The sequence below is a fragment of the Odocoileus virginianus genome, chromosome 11, assembly GCF_023699985.2.
Source record: "Odocoileus virginianus isolate 20LAN1187 ecotype Illinois chromosome 11, Ovbor_1.2, whole genome shotgun sequence".
Taxonomy (NCBI): Eukaryota; Metazoa; Chordata; class Mammalia; order Artiodactyla; family Cervidae; genus Odocoileus; species Odocoileus virginianus.
The window spans coordinates 620709-637231 of NC_069684.1; the positions used below are offsets into that span (position 1 = coordinate 620709).

The 16523-nt window shown below is 66.7% G+C and overlaps 1 protein-coding gene across 2 annotated transcripts in view; it reads left to right on the forward strand.

Annotated features, from left to right (window-relative positions):
* The window catches only part of LGR6 (leucine rich repeat containing G protein-coupled receptor 6), a 75907-nt gene extending 60754 nt beyond the window's left edge, over positions 1-15153 (forward strand). Inside the window, exons 8-18 of one of the 2 annotated variants that reach the window (XM_020881977.2) lie at positions 620-691; positions 850-921; positions 1716-1784; positions 2513-2584; positions 3379-3444; positions 4193-4264; positions 4905-4976; positions 6075-6200; positions 6773-6912; positions 9868-9948; positions 10903-15153. In XM_020881977.2, coding sequence (XP_020737636.2) covers positions 620-691; positions 850-921; positions 1716-1784; positions 2513-2584; positions 3379-3444; positions 4193-4264; positions 4905-4976; positions 6075-6200; positions 6773-6912; positions 9868-9948; positions 10903-12104 — 2044 coding nt within the window. In that variant the 3' untranslated portion in view covers positions 12105-15153. The remainder of the gene's footprint in view (positions 1-619; positions 692-849; positions 922-1715; positions 1785-2512; positions 2585-3378; positions 3445-4192; positions 4265-4904; positions 4977-6074; positions 6201-6772; positions 6913-9867; positions 9949-10902) is intronic. The other variant, XM_070473793.1, reaches the window with a different exon arrangement.
* The last annotated feature ends 1370 nt before the right edge of the window (positions 15154-16523 follow it).

Sequence of the window (16523 nt, forward strand, 5' to 3'; positions counted from 1 at the left end):
TGTCCACGGTGGCCTGAGGACGGGGCTTGAACCTCTCTGGCCCTCAGGGCTTGGCACACCCCTGGCCGAGATGTGGGTGATGAGACCTGGGAGGAGTGGACTCACGCGGGGCCCTGCACGAACCTGGTGGGCAGGCGGGTGCTGGCGGGGGCAGTTTAGTGACTGAGGGTGTCAGAGCAGCTCAGAGAGGACCTGGCGTCCCAGTCCAGCGTTGACTTTGGATGGTTCTCCCCGACGCCAGACCCGCCGTTCCCAGCTCCCCGAGCCCGGCTCTCAATGGGCACTCCACCCGCCATTTCTCCTTCTCAGCTCCGGGCGTCCCCCTGGGCCTGCCACCCACCTCCATTCAGGGCCTTGAGACCAAGCCCGCCTCCCCTTGGGGCCCACGTCTCTTCCGGGAGCCCCTGTCTCTCCACTCCCCCACGCGCCCTCCGGGAGGTCAGGGCCTGCTCCTCTCCGCCCTCACCCCCACCCCCAGCACACTGGCTCGCCTTCCCAAGGGTGGCAGAGCTGGGAGGGGAGTCCCGGGGGCCCTGGCTGCATCCCTCTGGCCCCAGCCTTCCTGTCTGGCTGTCGGACAGCATCGTGGGGCCCCCCTGATGCCTGTGTTATCCCCCAGGGGTTTCCATAACAACAACATCAAGGCCATCCCGGAGAAGGCCTTCCTGGGGAACCCTCTGCTGCAGACCATGTGAGCCCTTGCTCCTCTTGGGGGAGGGCGTGGTTGGCTGGCGGGATGGGGGGCTCCCCATGTGCTGGTCCTTGTCTTGGGGGTGACAGGGCGGGCGGGGGGAACGGACATGTGCCTCGCCTGCTGGGAGGGCAGCGAAGGTCTCGTCTGTCCTACAGACACTTCTATGACAACCCAATCCAGTTCGTGGGGCGGTCGGCATTCCGGCACCTGCCTGGGCTGCACACCCTGTGAGTTGGCCCCCCTCCTGCCCCCTGCCCTCTGCCCCTCACCGATCCCCTGGTCGGGGTCCCGCTCACGTGGCCCCGGAGCCTCGGCCTTGACCCCCTGGGCGTCCAGAGGCATCGGCGTCCCTCCGGCTCTTTCAGTCCTATCCCATGTGAACCCCGCTCGGGCACTGCACACACGGCAGCCCGGGGCCACCCCTGAGGCCGTGGGGCACACGCTCCACCTTCACGCGACCCCAGCCTCACCCCAGAGGCCGGCGCTGGGCCTCAGGCCCTCCCGCCTGGGAGCAAGCCCAGGGCCCCTCCGGGTTGGGCAGCACGCGCCCTGCTGGGCTCCTGTCCCGTGTGGGCCATGTGGCCCCTGGGCTGGGGTCCCCAGTGCGGAGGGTCCCAGCAGTGACCCTCGGGAGACCTGCTGCCCGGCTCCAGGGAGCAGCCCCGCAGCCACAACTTCCCCAGAAGCACTCAGGCTGCTGCTCTGAAACGGGGCGGGTCCCACGGGCCTTGCCTGGGCCAGGCCGGGCGGAGCTGACCCGGCCTCTGGGGCGTCCGCCTCCGCCAGGGCCTGAATGTCCGGGGTCACTGGCGGGGGGTTGGGGGGCCCCCAGATGCTGACCTCGCCCTCCGGTCACTGGTGGGAGGTCAGGGGGCCCCTGGATGCTGACCTCGACCTCTGGTCACTGACAGGGGGCTGAGGGGGCCCCTGGATGCTGATCTTGCTCTCTGGTCACTGGCGGGGGGTTGGGGGGACCCTGGATGCTGACCTCACCCTCCGGTCACTGGTGCTTTACCCCCAGTTCCCTAAACGGTGCCACGGACATCCGGGAGTTCCCAGACCTCAGAGGTACCACCAGCTTGGAGATCCTGTGAGTGGATGCCCCCTGCTCTGGGCTAGGCACCCAGAGCCCCCAGACTAGGCTCCCCGAGGTCTGGCCATTTGCTGTCGGCGGCCAGGGGCCCACAGCACTCTCGCTGGGGGCAGGGCAGGCGGTTTTGGGGGAGGGGCTGCTCCCCATCCTGGGGTTTCTCAGAGTTCCTAACTCGCCGAGAGCACAGAGGACCCGCGGGGGGTGGAGAGCTGTGACAGCTGCCTCCTTGTCCCCCTGGCTCCACCTTACGTCCTGTAGCATAGGGGGGTGGTGGCCTCAGAGCTTAGCGGGCCCCCCACTCACTCTGAGAGGGGCTGAGCAGCCAAGGGACCCCAGAGCCGGAAGCCCCGCTGAGGGACGTCGTGCTGCCCGAGGATGCCCTTGGCTCAGGTCTTCTCGGGACACCGGTGCCCAGCCTGCCCTCAGCCCGCTCCCCGGGTCTCCCTGCTGGCTCTCCGGGCACAGGGGTGTGGGCGCGGGGCTGGGTTTCCGTGCACGCCTGCCCGTGGCCCCGCACAGGCTGCAGAGTCCAGCCTGTGTGGGGGGGACATGGGGACCCTCGGGGGTGCAGTGGGAGTGTGGCTGCAGGACTGCCGCCAGGCTGTGCTCCCCACCCCCTCCCCCCGAGGCGCCCCTGCCCTGGGCCCCCACTCCTGTCCGCACCAAGCTCCAGACAGTGTGGGCCAGAATGGAGGCGGCTCGGTGCAGGCCTGTCGTCCTTGCAGGACACTGACCAGCGGAGGACTCCAGCGGCTGCCCCCGGGGATGTGCCAGCAGCTGCCCAGGCTCCGTGTCCTGTGAGTGCCTCCCTGCCCTCCCCGCAGCCGTGGCCTGGCCCGGTCCCCCCGGCCTCCGTCCCCTCAGGCTCTTCCTAGCGGGTAGGGGAGCTCGGGCTGAGAGAGCTGCCCAAGAGCGGCCAGGCTGCCTCTCCCGGTTCCAGTTCTGGGAGAAGCCCTGGTGTTCGCGGTCAGACCAGGGCTGAGGCCCAGCTCTGCCACTTCCCACCAGGCAAGGCCAGGTTCCCCTTACAGTGGCCCTGACCTCACACTCGTCATCAAGGGACATTTAGGAGGGTGGGAGGCACCCGGCAGGTCGCAGGTCCCTTCGGAGTGGTTCTGGTATGTTACCCGAGTCCCTGAGGGAAAATGCGCCCTCCTGGGGCTGTGGAGGAGCTTCAGCTTTGTCACGAGTGGGGAGTTCCGCCGGGCCTGGGTGCTCACCGCCGCCCCCGGCTTGAGACGGGGTCCAGCCCGCCACCAACAGGCAGTGCGTGCTTGGGGGTCCCGTCCCCTCCTGTGCCTCAGTTGGATGACGGGTTGCCAGGGGGTCCCCGAAGGCATCAGCTCCACGGCTGAGCCTCCGCCAGCTGGTGTGGTACCACGCGGGCCTTGCTGGCAGCCTCAGCGCCCCCTCAGCTCCTGCACCCCGACCCCAGGCCCTGCCAGCGTCCCCCAGGCCTCCTGTAGACGAAGCGGCCCTTCCCGCCCCTGCAGTGAGGAGGGGAGTCCCGAAGGACCCAGGCAGGGTGCGGAGCATGCCCGGCCGTGTTCCTGGCGGCCGGCTTCCCTCACTGCTCCCGGCCTGTCCCCAGGGAGCTGTCTCACAACCGGATTGAGGGGCTGCCCAGCCTGCACGGGTGTCAGAAGCTGGAGGAGATGTGAGTCTGGGGCAGGGCCGAGGGTGGGGCTGGCAGGCACACTGACCTTCCGTCTGGGCTGGGGACTCGGCGGGGGCCAGGGCAGCAGGACTGGGGGCCACGGTCCCAGAGCTGGCGGCCAAGCGTCTCAGGCAGCTCCTCAGGGCTTGAGCAGCACCAACTGTGGCCATGATTAGGGCTGGACAGGGTGCGGCTGTGGGCCTGCAGGGGCCCTGGGCTCTCGTTTTCCACAGACGCGCACACACACGTGTGCACACTCGTGTCCAGGAGGGAACCTGGGCTGCAGGATCCACGAGGACAGAACCCCGTGACAGACTCCCGAGCTCCTGTTTCCCCAGCGCAGGGCCTGCAGTCTGCGGGTCTGCGCCCTGGGGCCAGGCAGGGTGGGTCCTGCTGTCCCGAGGCCCAGGGTCCGCCTCCCACTCAGACACCGGTCTGCTGGGCTCTGCTTGTTGCTGGGCCGTGAGGGGCTTGGCAGCATCCAGCTGCTGGACGAGAGTCTGGAGGGCCCGCAGGGTGAAGTTAGCAGGGCTGGGAGCCTGGCCCTGGGGAGCCCTGGAAACTCGCTTGGAGCCACAGGGATGGTTTGTAGCTTAGTCTCCTGACCGACTCTTACCCAAGGCCGCCGGGGCCCCTGCTCCCTTAATTCTGGTGACTTCTGCCAGCGGGGTTCTTCCGGCCTCCCAGTGCCCGCGGTGGGGGCAGGAAGCCCTCGGCCCTGGGCTCACCAGGCTTCTTGCTGCACTAGCGGCCTCCAGCACAACCGCATCTGGGAAGTCAGAGCCGACACCTTCCACCAGCTCACCTCCCTGCGATCCCTGTGAGTAGGGGGGTCACCTCTCCACGGCCCTGTGAGTAGGGACCCGCCTCCCCCTGACCCCTGTGAGTAGGGGGCCGCCTCCCCGTGACCCCTGTGAGTAAGGACCCGCTTCCCCGCGACCCCTGTGAGTAGGGACCCGCCTCCCCGCGACCCCTGTGAGTAGGGACCCGCCTCCCCGCGACCCCTGTGAGTAGGGACCTGTCTCCCCGCTACCCCTGTGAGTAGGGACCTGTCTCCCCGCGACCCCTGTGAGTAGGGGCCCGCCTCCCTGCAATCGCTCTGAGTAGGGACCCGCCTCCCTGCGACCCCTGTGAGTAGGGGCCCGCCTCCCCGCGACCCCTGTGAGTAGGGACCCACCTCCCTGCAATCGCTCTGAGTAGGGACCTGTCTCCCCGCGACCCCTGTGAGTAGGGGCCCGCCTCCCCGCAACCCCTGTGAGTAGGGGCCCGCCTCCCCGCGACCCCTGTGAGTAGGGACCCGCCTCCCTGCAATCGCTCTGAGTAGGGACCTGTCTCCCCGAGACCCCTGTGAGTAGGGTGCTCCCTGCATCCCCGCACCCCGTGGGCACCCCGCACCCCAGGGCAAGAACAACGGGACCTCCGTGAGCCGGCCGCCTCCTGTCACACCCTCTCTCCCCCAGGGACCTGAGCTGGAATGCCATCCGATCCGTCCACCCTGAGGCCTTCGTGACCCTGCGCTCGCTGGTCAGGCTGTGAGTGCGGCTCTCCTCCTGGGTGCCGCCGTGGTGGGGAGGGCCCAGCCCGGGGGGTTGGCTGTGGTGTGGGACACACACCGGAGGACCCGGCTCTGGCCTAAGCAGCACCGCTCTGTGAGGCCTGCAGGCCACGCTGCCTTGGGCCCCAGGCTGTGGGGGACAGAGGGTGAGGTTGGGGCTGCAGAGTGGGGGTCCCCAAAGCACTGGGATGTGCGGGGGGGTCCTGGGGGCCGCCACGCACAGCGGTGCAGGTTCTCCACTGTGTCCTCAGGCACATCTGCCAGAGACCCTGCAGCCCTGCCCCTCACCGCATACGTGTGCCCAGGTGGGGGCCCTCACTCACGGGCCGGGACTCAGGGTCCCCAGTGCTCACGGCCCTGGGCTCTGGCCCCAGGCCACACTCCATCCCCTTCCTGCCCCGTTTGCTTAGCAGCCCCCTGGTCACTGGGGGGGCGGTATCTGCGCCCGCCTAGTCAGTGGGGGGCTGGTATCTTTGTCCCCCTGGTCAGTGGGGGGCAGTATCTTTATCTGAAAGACGAGACTGCTGGGCCTCAGGCAGATTGCGCCCCCCGCCCTGCCCTGGCTCCACAGGCCGGGTCTCCTGCTGTCCAGCCCAGGCCTGTCTCCACGCTGCGTGGCCTGTGGTCACACGGTCTGGTGTGGACGTCTGGCTTCCTTTAATGTTTCTCCGGGGGCGCCGTGGGCATCCTCGCCTCTGTCTCCCAAGCTGACTGTGGAACAGAGCGGGTGGCCGAACGTCTGTGTGTGGCCAGTCACTCTGTCCCGTTCCCGGCTCTGGCCCCTGGGGCCTCAGGGGGCGGGGGGCAGGGGCCAGCACAGCAGGGGGACACCCTCGGGGAGGGGTCAGGGCTCCGATGGGACGCGGGTGGGCCCCGCAGCTGTGCTGCCTGGGGCGGGGGATGGCGGGGCGCCCCTCGCCCCTCCAGCAGCCCTGCAGGCAGGCGGCCCCAGGTGAGCGCCGTTGCCGCCTCTGCCTGGCATCCGTGTTCCCTCCGCCTGGGCACCTGGCCGTGCCCACAGCAGAGCCGCCCCAGCCTCCCCACTGACCGGGAACTGGTCACTTCTGCCATCCAGGGACCTGACAGACAACCAGCTGAGCACGCTGCCCCTGGCCGGGCTGGGGGGCCTGGTGCACCTGAAGCTCAGGGGGAACCGTGCCCTGTTGCAGGCCTTCCCCAAGGACAGCTTCCCCAGACTGAGGTGAGGCTGCCCAGCCCCACCTATAGAGCTCGGGGGCAGAGGCACCCGGGCCTCGCCCCAGGAGCAGCCTGCAGGCCCCAAGTCTGGCCCAGGCCGAGCCCCTGGGTGGCATCCCCACCCCAACCCCAGCCCTGGGGATGCTGGCGAGGGCAGACATAAGGCAAGGGAAAGGTGCCCGGCCTGGCTGGGCCGCGTCCAGGCCCGGAATCAGGGCCGAGCCCAGGGCGCTGCTGAGTAGAAAACAGCACTGCGTCCTTCCTCTGCTGATGTCCCAGGCCTCCCACAGCCCAGGCGGCCCTCGCTCCGCCTGCTGCAGAGTCTCAGGGGGTCTGGCCTCTCCTTCGGGGTGCCGGCCCGGCCCTGACTGCCCAGGTGGGGTTGGCTTCCCGGAGGGCAGGGGACACTGGGGAGCAGAGCTCCTGGGGCTCCAGGGCCTGGGGAACTGCTCCGCCCCGAGGCCCCCCAGGCCTGGAGATGATGCAGGAAGGGGGCGGGAGGGGCAGCCGGGCCCCCGGAAGGAGCTGGGAGCCCTGATCTGGCTCCGGCAGCTGTCTCCCCGCCTGCCCCCCTAGGACCCTGGAGGTGCCCTACGCCTACCAGTGCTGCGCCTACAGCGGCTGCCCCGGCTTCTTCCCGGCCTCGGGGCCACGGGGGCCCCAGCAGTCTCTCCCTGACACCCGGGACCCTCCCAGGCGGACACTGGCTGACCGCTGTGAGTGACGCACCGGGGACACGGGCGGCGGGGGACGAGGCCCGGGAGGGGCGGGTGGGCTCCGTGGCGCGGCAGGGCTGCAGGCCCCGGGGGGCCACCTCTGTCTGGGCCCGTCTCCAAGGCCTGGCGAGGCGTCCGTGAGCCCTCTGCCGCCCCGCCGCCCGTCACAGCGCTGCCTGTCCACACCCGCTGTGGGCCGCGGCACCCGCACGGCGCCCCACTCCCACCTCGCAGGGCGTTCTTAGAGCAGGCAGCCCTTTTCCATCAGCTGCAGCCAAGCGCACTTCCGTTAAATCAATTCAGTTACGCCTGCTTCCAGGGAAAGTCCCCTCATGGCATTCCCAGAGCCAAACGGAGCACCCGGGGGTCAGCACCGCCCCCGGCAAGTCTCCCCTGCGACTTTGGAGGGCCTGTGCTCTGGCTTCGCAAGAGTGGCCCCTCGCGCTGAGAGGGCCGCCTGTGGGCTGGGCAGAGAGGAGGGCGTCCCTGGCTGGCAGCCTGCTGCACAGCACAAGGGGGATCCGGAGCGGGGGAAAGGTCCCGGCTCCCTCCCCGGACGTTGGCGCAGACGCAAAGCAAGACTCAGGTCTGACGTGGGCGAGCCTTCCCTGGGGGCTCCGTGGTGACCACTGGCCTGCGATGCAGGAGATGTAGGTTCGACCCCTGGGTTGGGAAGATCCCCTGGAGAAGGCAATGACGACCCACTCTGGTACGCTTGCCTGGAGAATCCCGTGGACAGAGGAGCCCGGAGGGCTGCAGTTCGTGGGGTCGCCGACAGTCAGACACAGCTGAGCAGCTAAACCACCACCACCATGGGAGAACGCTCAGGACAGTGTAGACACTGGATCAGACGGCTGACGGCTCACGGGCTGGTCTCGGCAGACGGAGCCTCTGTTTCTCATCCTTAAAGTGGGAGCAGTGTTCCCACCCCACAGACTGGGGAGACTGCAAATGCGCCCAGCGTCCTGCTCAGAGAAGGGAAACACACCGGCGTGTAGCTGGGAGCCCCAGAGGCCAGCGTGGGCGGTAGGGGCGCAGAACCTCGCGGGCAGGTGTACGGCCGGCGCTGGCCCAGCAGATGCGTTCCCAGGGTGGCGCAGCGTCTGCCGTCCGCCCACGGGGGCCCTTCCTTCCTCGAGGTGGAACCAGGTTGAGGAAAACCACAGGCATCGGGATGGTAGCGGGAGCTGGGCAGGGTCCCCTTCCCGAGGGTCCGCGGAGCCGAGGAGGGGCTAGGACCCAGGCCACAGGAGCTTTACTAGCGCTTTACTGTGACCTCCAACCTTGGCCGGAGCCGTCCAGCTTCCCCTGCGCTTCCTTCAGGCATCGGCCAGCTCCTCTGCAGGGCGGGAAAGGTGGCGAGGGGTGGACCGCCAGGCTGCGGGCACTGCCTGGCCCCCGGCCTCCCGGGGCGACTCCCACCTGAAGTGGGAGTAAGGCTCCACGCAGGGTGCCAGCCCTGAGCCAGAGGTGGGGGCTGGTGTGACCCAGCTGCCTGCCTGGCCTGGCTCGGACCCGAGGGGGTGGCCACCCGGCCCCCTCACCTTGCCCAGCCCGGCTCCAGAAACCAGGCTCTTGTTCTTAAGACAAAGTCTTTCAGGAGTTCCCTCGAGGTCCAGTGATGAGGACTCTGAGATTCTCACTCCCAGGGACCTGGGTTCAATCACTGGTCAGGAAACTAAGATCCCACAAGCCATTCTGCTAGAAAAAACAAACAACAAAACCCCTCTTCTAGTGATGAATTATCACTTCAAAAAAGGATTTTGCTTTTATAAACTATAGAATGGCTTACATCATTTATTTATCACTTCAGTATTCTTAAAGAGTCTGTGGCCCTGAGATGCCCGCCCCTAGGAGACTGCAGGTCTGGTTTAAGACACAGTGCAAGAGTGAACAGTGGAAATAATCCAACATATTTCGGAGTCTCTTTAACAAGGGATTTGACTTTCTGACCCTGTTTTCTCAGACTAGCAGAATCGCAGGGCCTAGACTTAGAATTGAGGGGCCATGAGGATTATCTAGTCCATCTGCTCGCTCCATAGGGACGTGCCTCTTCTCACACAGGGCTTTCTGCTCCAGCCTCCCCAGTCCTGCTCCCCCCACCTCCTGCACCTATAAAGCACCCCTGACCATCCCTCCAAACCAGCCCCAGGCAGGGAAGTCCAGCATCTGGGCTCCGGGGCCCAGCGAGGCTGGCTTTGAATTTGGCCCTGTCGCGCCCTGGCTGTGAGACCCAGGGCAGGGTCCTCACCTCATCTATGCAGCAGCGCCGGAGGGTGCCTGGCCCCCATGGCTGCAAGCATGAGGCCTCAGCGGGTGTGGGCCTGGAGGACAAGAGCTGGTCCTGGGCACAGAGCCACGACCCCCGAGAGCAGGGCCGTCCTGTCCACCCACCCCCTGGCGTGTGCCCAGCCCCGGGCTCACGTGGGCACCGCCCCCTCATGTGACTCTGACCCGGGGGCTTGTCCGTCAGGACCATGGTTCTCCTGTGATCCGTCCGAAGATGCTGGTGCGTGGTGCCTGCAGGCTGCACGCGTTGAGGCTGGTGTTCCTCCCCTTGTCCTGCCCTTCCCGAGTGCTCCTCCCAGCTGCCCAGCCCTGGTCCATCTCCTGCGGCACGTCCGGCTCGCTGCCCCGTCCTGCTCCGTGCGCGGTGCCTCCAGCTGGACGTGGAGTCCTGGCCAGGGTGCAGAGCCCGCCGAGTTAGGGCAGCCTCCTCAGACTGCCCGGCTGTCTGGGTGTGGGTGCTCCCTGAGTCGGAGGAGCAGCAGGTCTTGGGCGTGGAGGACTGCAGGCGGAGGAGCCATGGGCGGGTAGCGGGGAGCTGACCGAGCGTTTGCCTGGGGCCGCTGGGGTGCGTAGTGGCCAGCAGACGTCTCTGGGGTGGGCGTCTTGGGAAAGTGTGGGCTTGACCCACAGCGAGAGCAGGTCTGAGCCCCTGTCCACTCTCCTCAGATGACCTGGACACGGAAGAGCTCCAGCTGGAGATGGGGGACCCCAGGCCACCCCCCGCTGTGCAGTGCAGCCCCGCTCCAGGTGAGAGGGCGCCTCGGGTCAGGAGGGCAGGCCCTGGGGCAGGGCTGCTTCAGAATGCGAGGTCCCGCTGCTCAAAAGCCAGTATTCGAGGGGCAGGCCTGGGGGAAGGAACGTTTATTTCGGAGGCTGGCAACCAAGATGGTCGGGCGACGGCAGACTCGTGTCCAGAGGCTGACCTCCCCCGGACGTCGATCAGCGGGCAAGAGCTTCTGTAGGCGGAGGGAAGGGTGTGCCTGCAGAAACAGCGCCGTCAGCTCTGACAGTCATCTTGAAATTGGTCGTCAGTGCTTTGACCGGCATCATTGTCACTGTTTAGAAAAAACTGTTTAAAAAGTAGCTGGCACAGAAGCCTCCCAAAGTCCCAGGTCTCCTGGCAGCGTAATGAACAGGAGTCCAAGGTCAAAACAGTGAAGAATCAAAGCAACAGAGTGGTTTGATGACGGCCCCCAGAGAGAGAGGGACAAGGCCAGGCCTCCCTGCCCAGGGCAGGACCTGGCGGGCAGACCCCAGGACCAGCTGTCCTCCTGTGCTCTGCTCTCAGCGCCAACCGACTCCAGCGCAAGTGTGTGGCCGTGGAGCCTCCTCCCACTGGGACGGCACCATCCTGAGAAGCAGAGCCGGCCGCCCCCTCCCTCTGCGGGTTGGCCTGGCCTGTCCCACAGCAGGGCCCTGGCCACTCCGCCAGGCCGGCCTGTCCCGCTCTTGCTTCTGGATGCTGCTCCCCAGGGAGGGCCGCCCTGACGTGTTCCCACGGCCCATCTGTGCTGCCTCGGTGTGTGCTGGGCATGTCTCACGTGCCTGCCCCTCGGGTCCTGGGCCCGTGTCCACCCCCAGCAGCTCAGGGAAGAGGCCCGCTGGGTGTCAGCTCTGCCCCCGCCTGCCGGAGCCCTAGCGCAGACCGTGGGCAGAGGGCAGAGTGGCCCGGCCTGGCTAGCGTCTGCCTCTCTCCTGCAGGCCCCTTCCAGCCCTGCGAGCACCTCTTCGAGAGCTGGGGCATCCGCCTGGCCGTGTGGGCCGTCGTGCTGCTGGCTCTGCTCTGCAACGGGCTGGTGCTGCTGAGCCTCTCCGCGGCCGGGCCTGGCCCGCTGCCCCCGACCAAGTTCGTGGTGGGGGCCCTCGCAGGGGCCAACGCGCTGACCGGCCTGTCCTGCGGCCTCCTGGCCTCCGTTGACGCGCTGACCTTCGGCCGGTTCTCCGAGTACGGTGCGCGCTGGGAGGCGGGCCCGGGCTGCCGGGCGGCGGGCTTCCTGGCCGTGCTGGGCTCCGAGGCGTCTGTGCTGCTGCTGAGCCTGGGCGCGGCGCACTGCAGCGCGGCCGCGGCCTGCGTGCAGGCCCGCAGGAAGGTGCTGGCCGCGGGCAGTGTGCGTGCGGGGGCCCTGGGCTGCCTGGCGCTGGCGGGGCTCCTGGCTGCCCTGCCGCTGGCCTCGGTGGGCGAGTACGGCGCCTCCCCGCTCTGCCTGCCGTACGCTCCGCCCGCCGGCCGGCCAGCCGCTCTGGGCTTCGCCGTGGCACTGGTGCTCCTGCACGCCGCCTGCCTCCTGGCGGCGGCCCTGGCCTGCATCGCGCTCTCCCGCGGCCTGCCCGCAGCCGGGCTGGAGGCTGCCTGGGCCTGCGCGGCCGTGCGCCACGTAGCCTGGCTCACCTTCGCCGACGGGCTCCTCTACTGCCCCGTGGCCTTCCTCAGCCTGGCGTCTGCGCTGGGCCTGCTGCCGGTGGCCCCTGAGGCCGGCAAGGCCGTCCTGCTCCTGGTGCTGCCCCTGCCCGCCTGCCTCAACCCTCTGGTCTACCTGCTTTTCAGCCCCCACTCCCGGGAGGACCTGCGGCGGCTCTGGCTCTGCCCGAGGGGCACCAGGCCCTGGGAGCCGAGCTCCTGCGACTCCACCCAGGCCCTGGTGGCCTTCCCTGACATGGAGCTCACTGCAGGGGCCTCCGAGACCCACGGCCTCCCCTCGGGTGCTCTTATCCCCTGCCAGCAGCCTGGGCGCTTCCAGCTGGAAGGCGGCCACGTTGCAGAACCGGAGGGAACCCAGTTTGGGAAGCAGCCATCCTCCAGGGATGGTGGACCACCTCAGGGGACCCTGGAGGCCTCACCAGCAGGCCGGGGCTGGGCAGGCGGTGGCGGCTTCCAGTCATCCAGCTTGGCCTCAAGCGTCTGAATGTCCTCCCCACTCCCGCCTGCCCCCTCCATGGATGCTGCTGCTGTTATGCCCGCTGCCCGAATCCCCCAGCAGGAAGAGAGAAGACCTCCCTGACAATGCAACACGCAAAGGAAGGGAAATTTATTGCTGACTCGAGCCAGGGCCCCTGCTGCTACCAACGCAGTGGTGCAGAGTCAGAGAGCCCCGAGCCCCAGTTTCCACGCACATTTATAGGGTGCTCGATTTCAAACGTGAGCAGTGGGCAGTGGGCGCAAGCGGATTGGTTACATGTTTGCGAAGAAATTTTATTGGTACGAACTTTCGCGCGCGCGGGACTTTCCAGGGGACCTTCTCGGAGGTTTACTGGGCGCGTCCTGATTAGCTGGTCTCTGGTGGCCTGTTGAGGGCAGATAATTACCCTACCCTCGGGAGAAACTGAAACTTAGGCCTACTCTTAGTTCAGGGTGCCTGTCATGGTGCTAGTCTTAACAGTCTCACAGCTGCCACCTGTGAGATAAGTCAGGACGACTCAGTGTGAGCCGTGCAGACGACCCGCCCCAACCCTGCCGGTCGCCCCGCTCCCAGGCCGCTGCCCGTGGGTTCTCAGTCTCCCCTCAGTCCTGCTCTGGCCTCTTCCCTGTCACACTTGAGGCTGAGGACCTGAGGTCTGGATGTTTGTCACTTAAGGGAAGTGAGGGGAGCAGAAGACAGTGCTGGGGTGGGGGTGGTGGCCCACGTGGCCCGGGGGAAGGTCAGGGTGGGGATGCCAGGGGCCGCCCCGAGCTCTATGCCGCGCAGGCCCTGAACGCACCCCTCACAAGACTCCTGTCAGCACCGGTTTTGGAAAACAGGTCACGGCGCCCCTTTCTCAGAGACCCGGGGAGAAGGCCTGTGTGCTGACGGGGCAGGAAAACCTGCTTTGACCGGGTCCCCAGTTCTTGACCAGCAGGTTCAGGGTTGCTTGTTTGGTTTTCATCGAGCAGCTACTAGCATCTCACAGATGAGCCCCCACCTCTCCCGGGGGCCCCCTCCTGCACCCTGTAGATACCACAGGAGGCCCCCTGTCCTGGGAGCTGGGGCTCAACCATGTTACCTCCCCGCCTCTCTTGTCCTGCCCTGAGAACACTGCAGAGTGGTTGCCCTGTGGTCCGTGGGGGGACGGTGAACGGCTCGCAGGCACCAGGGAAACCTCTGCCCTCGGAAGACATGGGGTTCCTGGCCCCCCTGTGGCTCTGAGCTCCCCGCCGTGTTCTCTGCCTGCCGCCTTCTGCCACGAGCCCGGCCGTCCCCCCTGAGACCCCGGCCCTGCCCTCCCAGGGGTGCCCGGAGCCGCCAGTCAGCCCCAGGGACACATGTGATGTGTTGGGTTGCAGGAAGTGTCACACAGGCCCAGGTTCCTGGGCGCCCCAGATGGGCCAGGACCTTGAGTCTGTCCCTATGCGCCAGCTGCATGCCCTCCCCCCCCAAATGCAGGATGAGCAGTGGGAACTGGGGCTCGGGAGACAGGCGGCTCATCCCGGGCACCCCGCCATCTGTCACGTCCGGACAGGACAGAGGGCCCCCGATGATGCTGTCGGACGGGACGGCCCTGGCAAGGTCCTTCGAGTCTCGTGGCTGGGGGACTGCTGTCTCATAGCCCTGACAACCCCCACTGGTCCCCCAGTGGAAATCCTTGGAGGAGTCGCCAAGGCTGCCGGGCGGGCGAGCAGAGGAGCGAGGCTCCGCGGTGGAGCCGGCACATTTGACGTCTCGTTCTGAGTCCAGCTGAGGAGCCTGGACTCTGCTGGCTCTGGAGCAGACCTGCTGTCCCCGTGCCATAGGAGGGCCCGCCGGGCCCAGCAATGCCCGCAGGCACCGCCAGGGGTCAGCTGGGCAGGCGCGCGCCCTGGTCTCCCCACTGCCTGGGCTGATCCGGGGCTCTGTTTGGCGCAGAGACGGGTTGACTCCGGAGGGCCTCTCAGTTCTCCAAGATGCCCCAGGGGCAGATGACGCAGGGAGTATGGCTTTGGGAGCCTTGAGTCCAGGCCCCTCCTGTGTGCCCACCAGCTTCCAAAGTTGGAGCTGCTGCTTGGGGCCGGTCCCTGCAGGGCCCTTCCTGGGGTAGAGGTAGGGCTCCCAGCTGCAGGCTCAGCCCCAGGGTGTCCCCACCTCCACCTGCGCTCTGTTCCCGGCCAGCTGCCGTTGGCCAGGCCTCCACCTTGTGGTCAGAGGAAAGGTGTTTGCCACAAACTGTTTTTATTATTCAAAAGCTTTGCAGATGTTGTGTATGAATCTTTGTGACCCCATAGACTATAGCTCATCAGGCTCCTCTGTCCATGGGATTTTCCAGGCAAGAATACTGGAGTGAGTTGCCATTCCCTTCTCCAGAGGATCTTGGCCACCCTGGGATTGAACCCTTGCCTCCTATGTAGGCAGGCGGACTCTGCACTGAGCCACCAGGGAAGGCCCTGCAGACGGACACTGACTCAAAAAGAGGTGAAGTCGAGTTTGTGTTCGGCCGGCTTTCTGTCAAGTTGGAGTGTTTCTCTTTGGTTCGCTGCTGTGGTCAGTGGAAGATTATATATTAGTCTATCATTGATCAAACAAAAAATCAAAAGCCGAGTAATCCAGTGCATGTAAATGCATTTATTTGCATTGATGACGTCTTCCAAGACGGTGTTCGCAGAGCAGAGCCTGCCCTGGGGGCCGCAGTGGGGGCCGCACTGGCTCCTGCCGGCCGGGCCTCTGCGCGTCCTGCCTGCCACTCAGTGCCCCCCTGAGGGCCCCGGCTGCCACAGCCGATTCTCCTTGGCAGCTCTGTCCTCACCCCAGGAAGCCCCTCCTCGGGGCTGGGTGCAGGGCTGTGACTACGGAGCCTCAGGTTGGGCCTGCCCCTGGCCGACCTCCCCACCCGACCTTCGAAACTCATGGCTTGCCTGCTCCAAGCCAATGAGGACGAGCGAGTCAGTGAGGCCTTGGCGGTTCCGGGCTCTGTGCTGGCGCCTGCTGGGCCGGGTCCACATCCTGTGCTGGCGGGTGGGGGGGGGCATCAGGGAGCACCGCATCCGTCCCTGGGCCGCTGCCTCTCTCTGTGGGGCTGTGCCGGGTGGGTGGGCGGGTGAGAGCGGCTCTGAGATGGGGGTGTGAGCCTCCGCCCCCTCGACAGGCTCCTCCTGGATCCCTTTTACTCCTTCCTCTGGATGAGTAATACATGCGCATGTCCCGACGGCACGCATCTTTCTGACAGTCCCCTTCCCCGCCCCTCTTGCCGAGGCCCCAGACCCTGGCTGGTCAGGACTGGGGTGCTTTGCTCCTGCCTCGCTCCAGCGTCTCTTCTGCACCAACAACCTGCCTGTGCTCACAGCCCGGGTCCATGAAGGGCGCCCTCTGGTTTCTGCAGGACGGTGGCACTCTTCCCACCATGGAGCTGACCATCGCTTCACTTCCGCCCTCCGGGCACTTGGGTTGCTTCAGGATTTGCTCTTGCCCGCGGGGCTGCCGTGTGTGCCCTTGGACGCGGGTCCTCCGCGCCACGTGTCGGGCATCCTCCTGGTCCCTTTTCCAGGAGTGGAGCTGCCATGGGCAGCAGGCGGGATCGGACTCGCAGCCTCTCGGGTTACCACTCAGCTTGCTTGTCCCGGCAGAGCAGGGCTTTAGCGCCTTGGGGGGGGGGGGGGGCGCTGTCCCTGCCCCGCCCCTGCCGAGTCCTCAGAGCCGCCCTGAGCATGCAGAGCTCGGGCAGGACGCCGGACCCATGCCGGCGAGTGGTGCTTCCTGGGCCGGGGTCTCCTGGACCCACGTTCACGCTCCTTCTTTCCCTCCTTCCCAGGCTGGGTGCGGGGCCTGGCCTTCCTCCCCCATCTTCTCTCATCCTCTGCCTGGGTCCCCTCTGCTTGTGAACTCAGAGACGGGGGCCTCCGGTGACTTCTGACTTCGCTATTTCTAGTGTTCAGGGCACAGGCTCTGTAGCCGTGACCAAGCCCATGGAGTGGACACAGCAGCAGATGGTGCAGGGTGTGTGTGCCACCAAGAACTGGCCGCAGCCCCTTCAGGGGATGGGTGAGGCATCCTGGGGCCGCCTCGTGGGTGGAGGCACTGCAGTCCGTGTGGAAGTGGGGGGACGGCGCAGGCCAGGGGGCTGGTGTGTGGCAATGGCGGGGCCACGTGGCTGCACGTGGCTTACAGAGAAGAGGTGTGTACAGGCCGAGGGGGTGATGCCCACAGCACTGGGGGACAGGAGACAGGAGACAGGGCTTTCTCGGGCTCCAGGAGGAGGTACAATCTGGCTTTTATTAATACATCACCTGAAGAGCTTGCTGTTGCGAGAAGCGTGGACTGCAGAGTCAGGGCTGCAGGCCGGGGGATGAGGTTCCGGCCGTGATGGCCAGGCAGCTGAGACCTGCTGGAGGCCAGCTGCGGAGGGAGCTTGTGCTTTCCCGCAGTGACTCCAAGGCCATC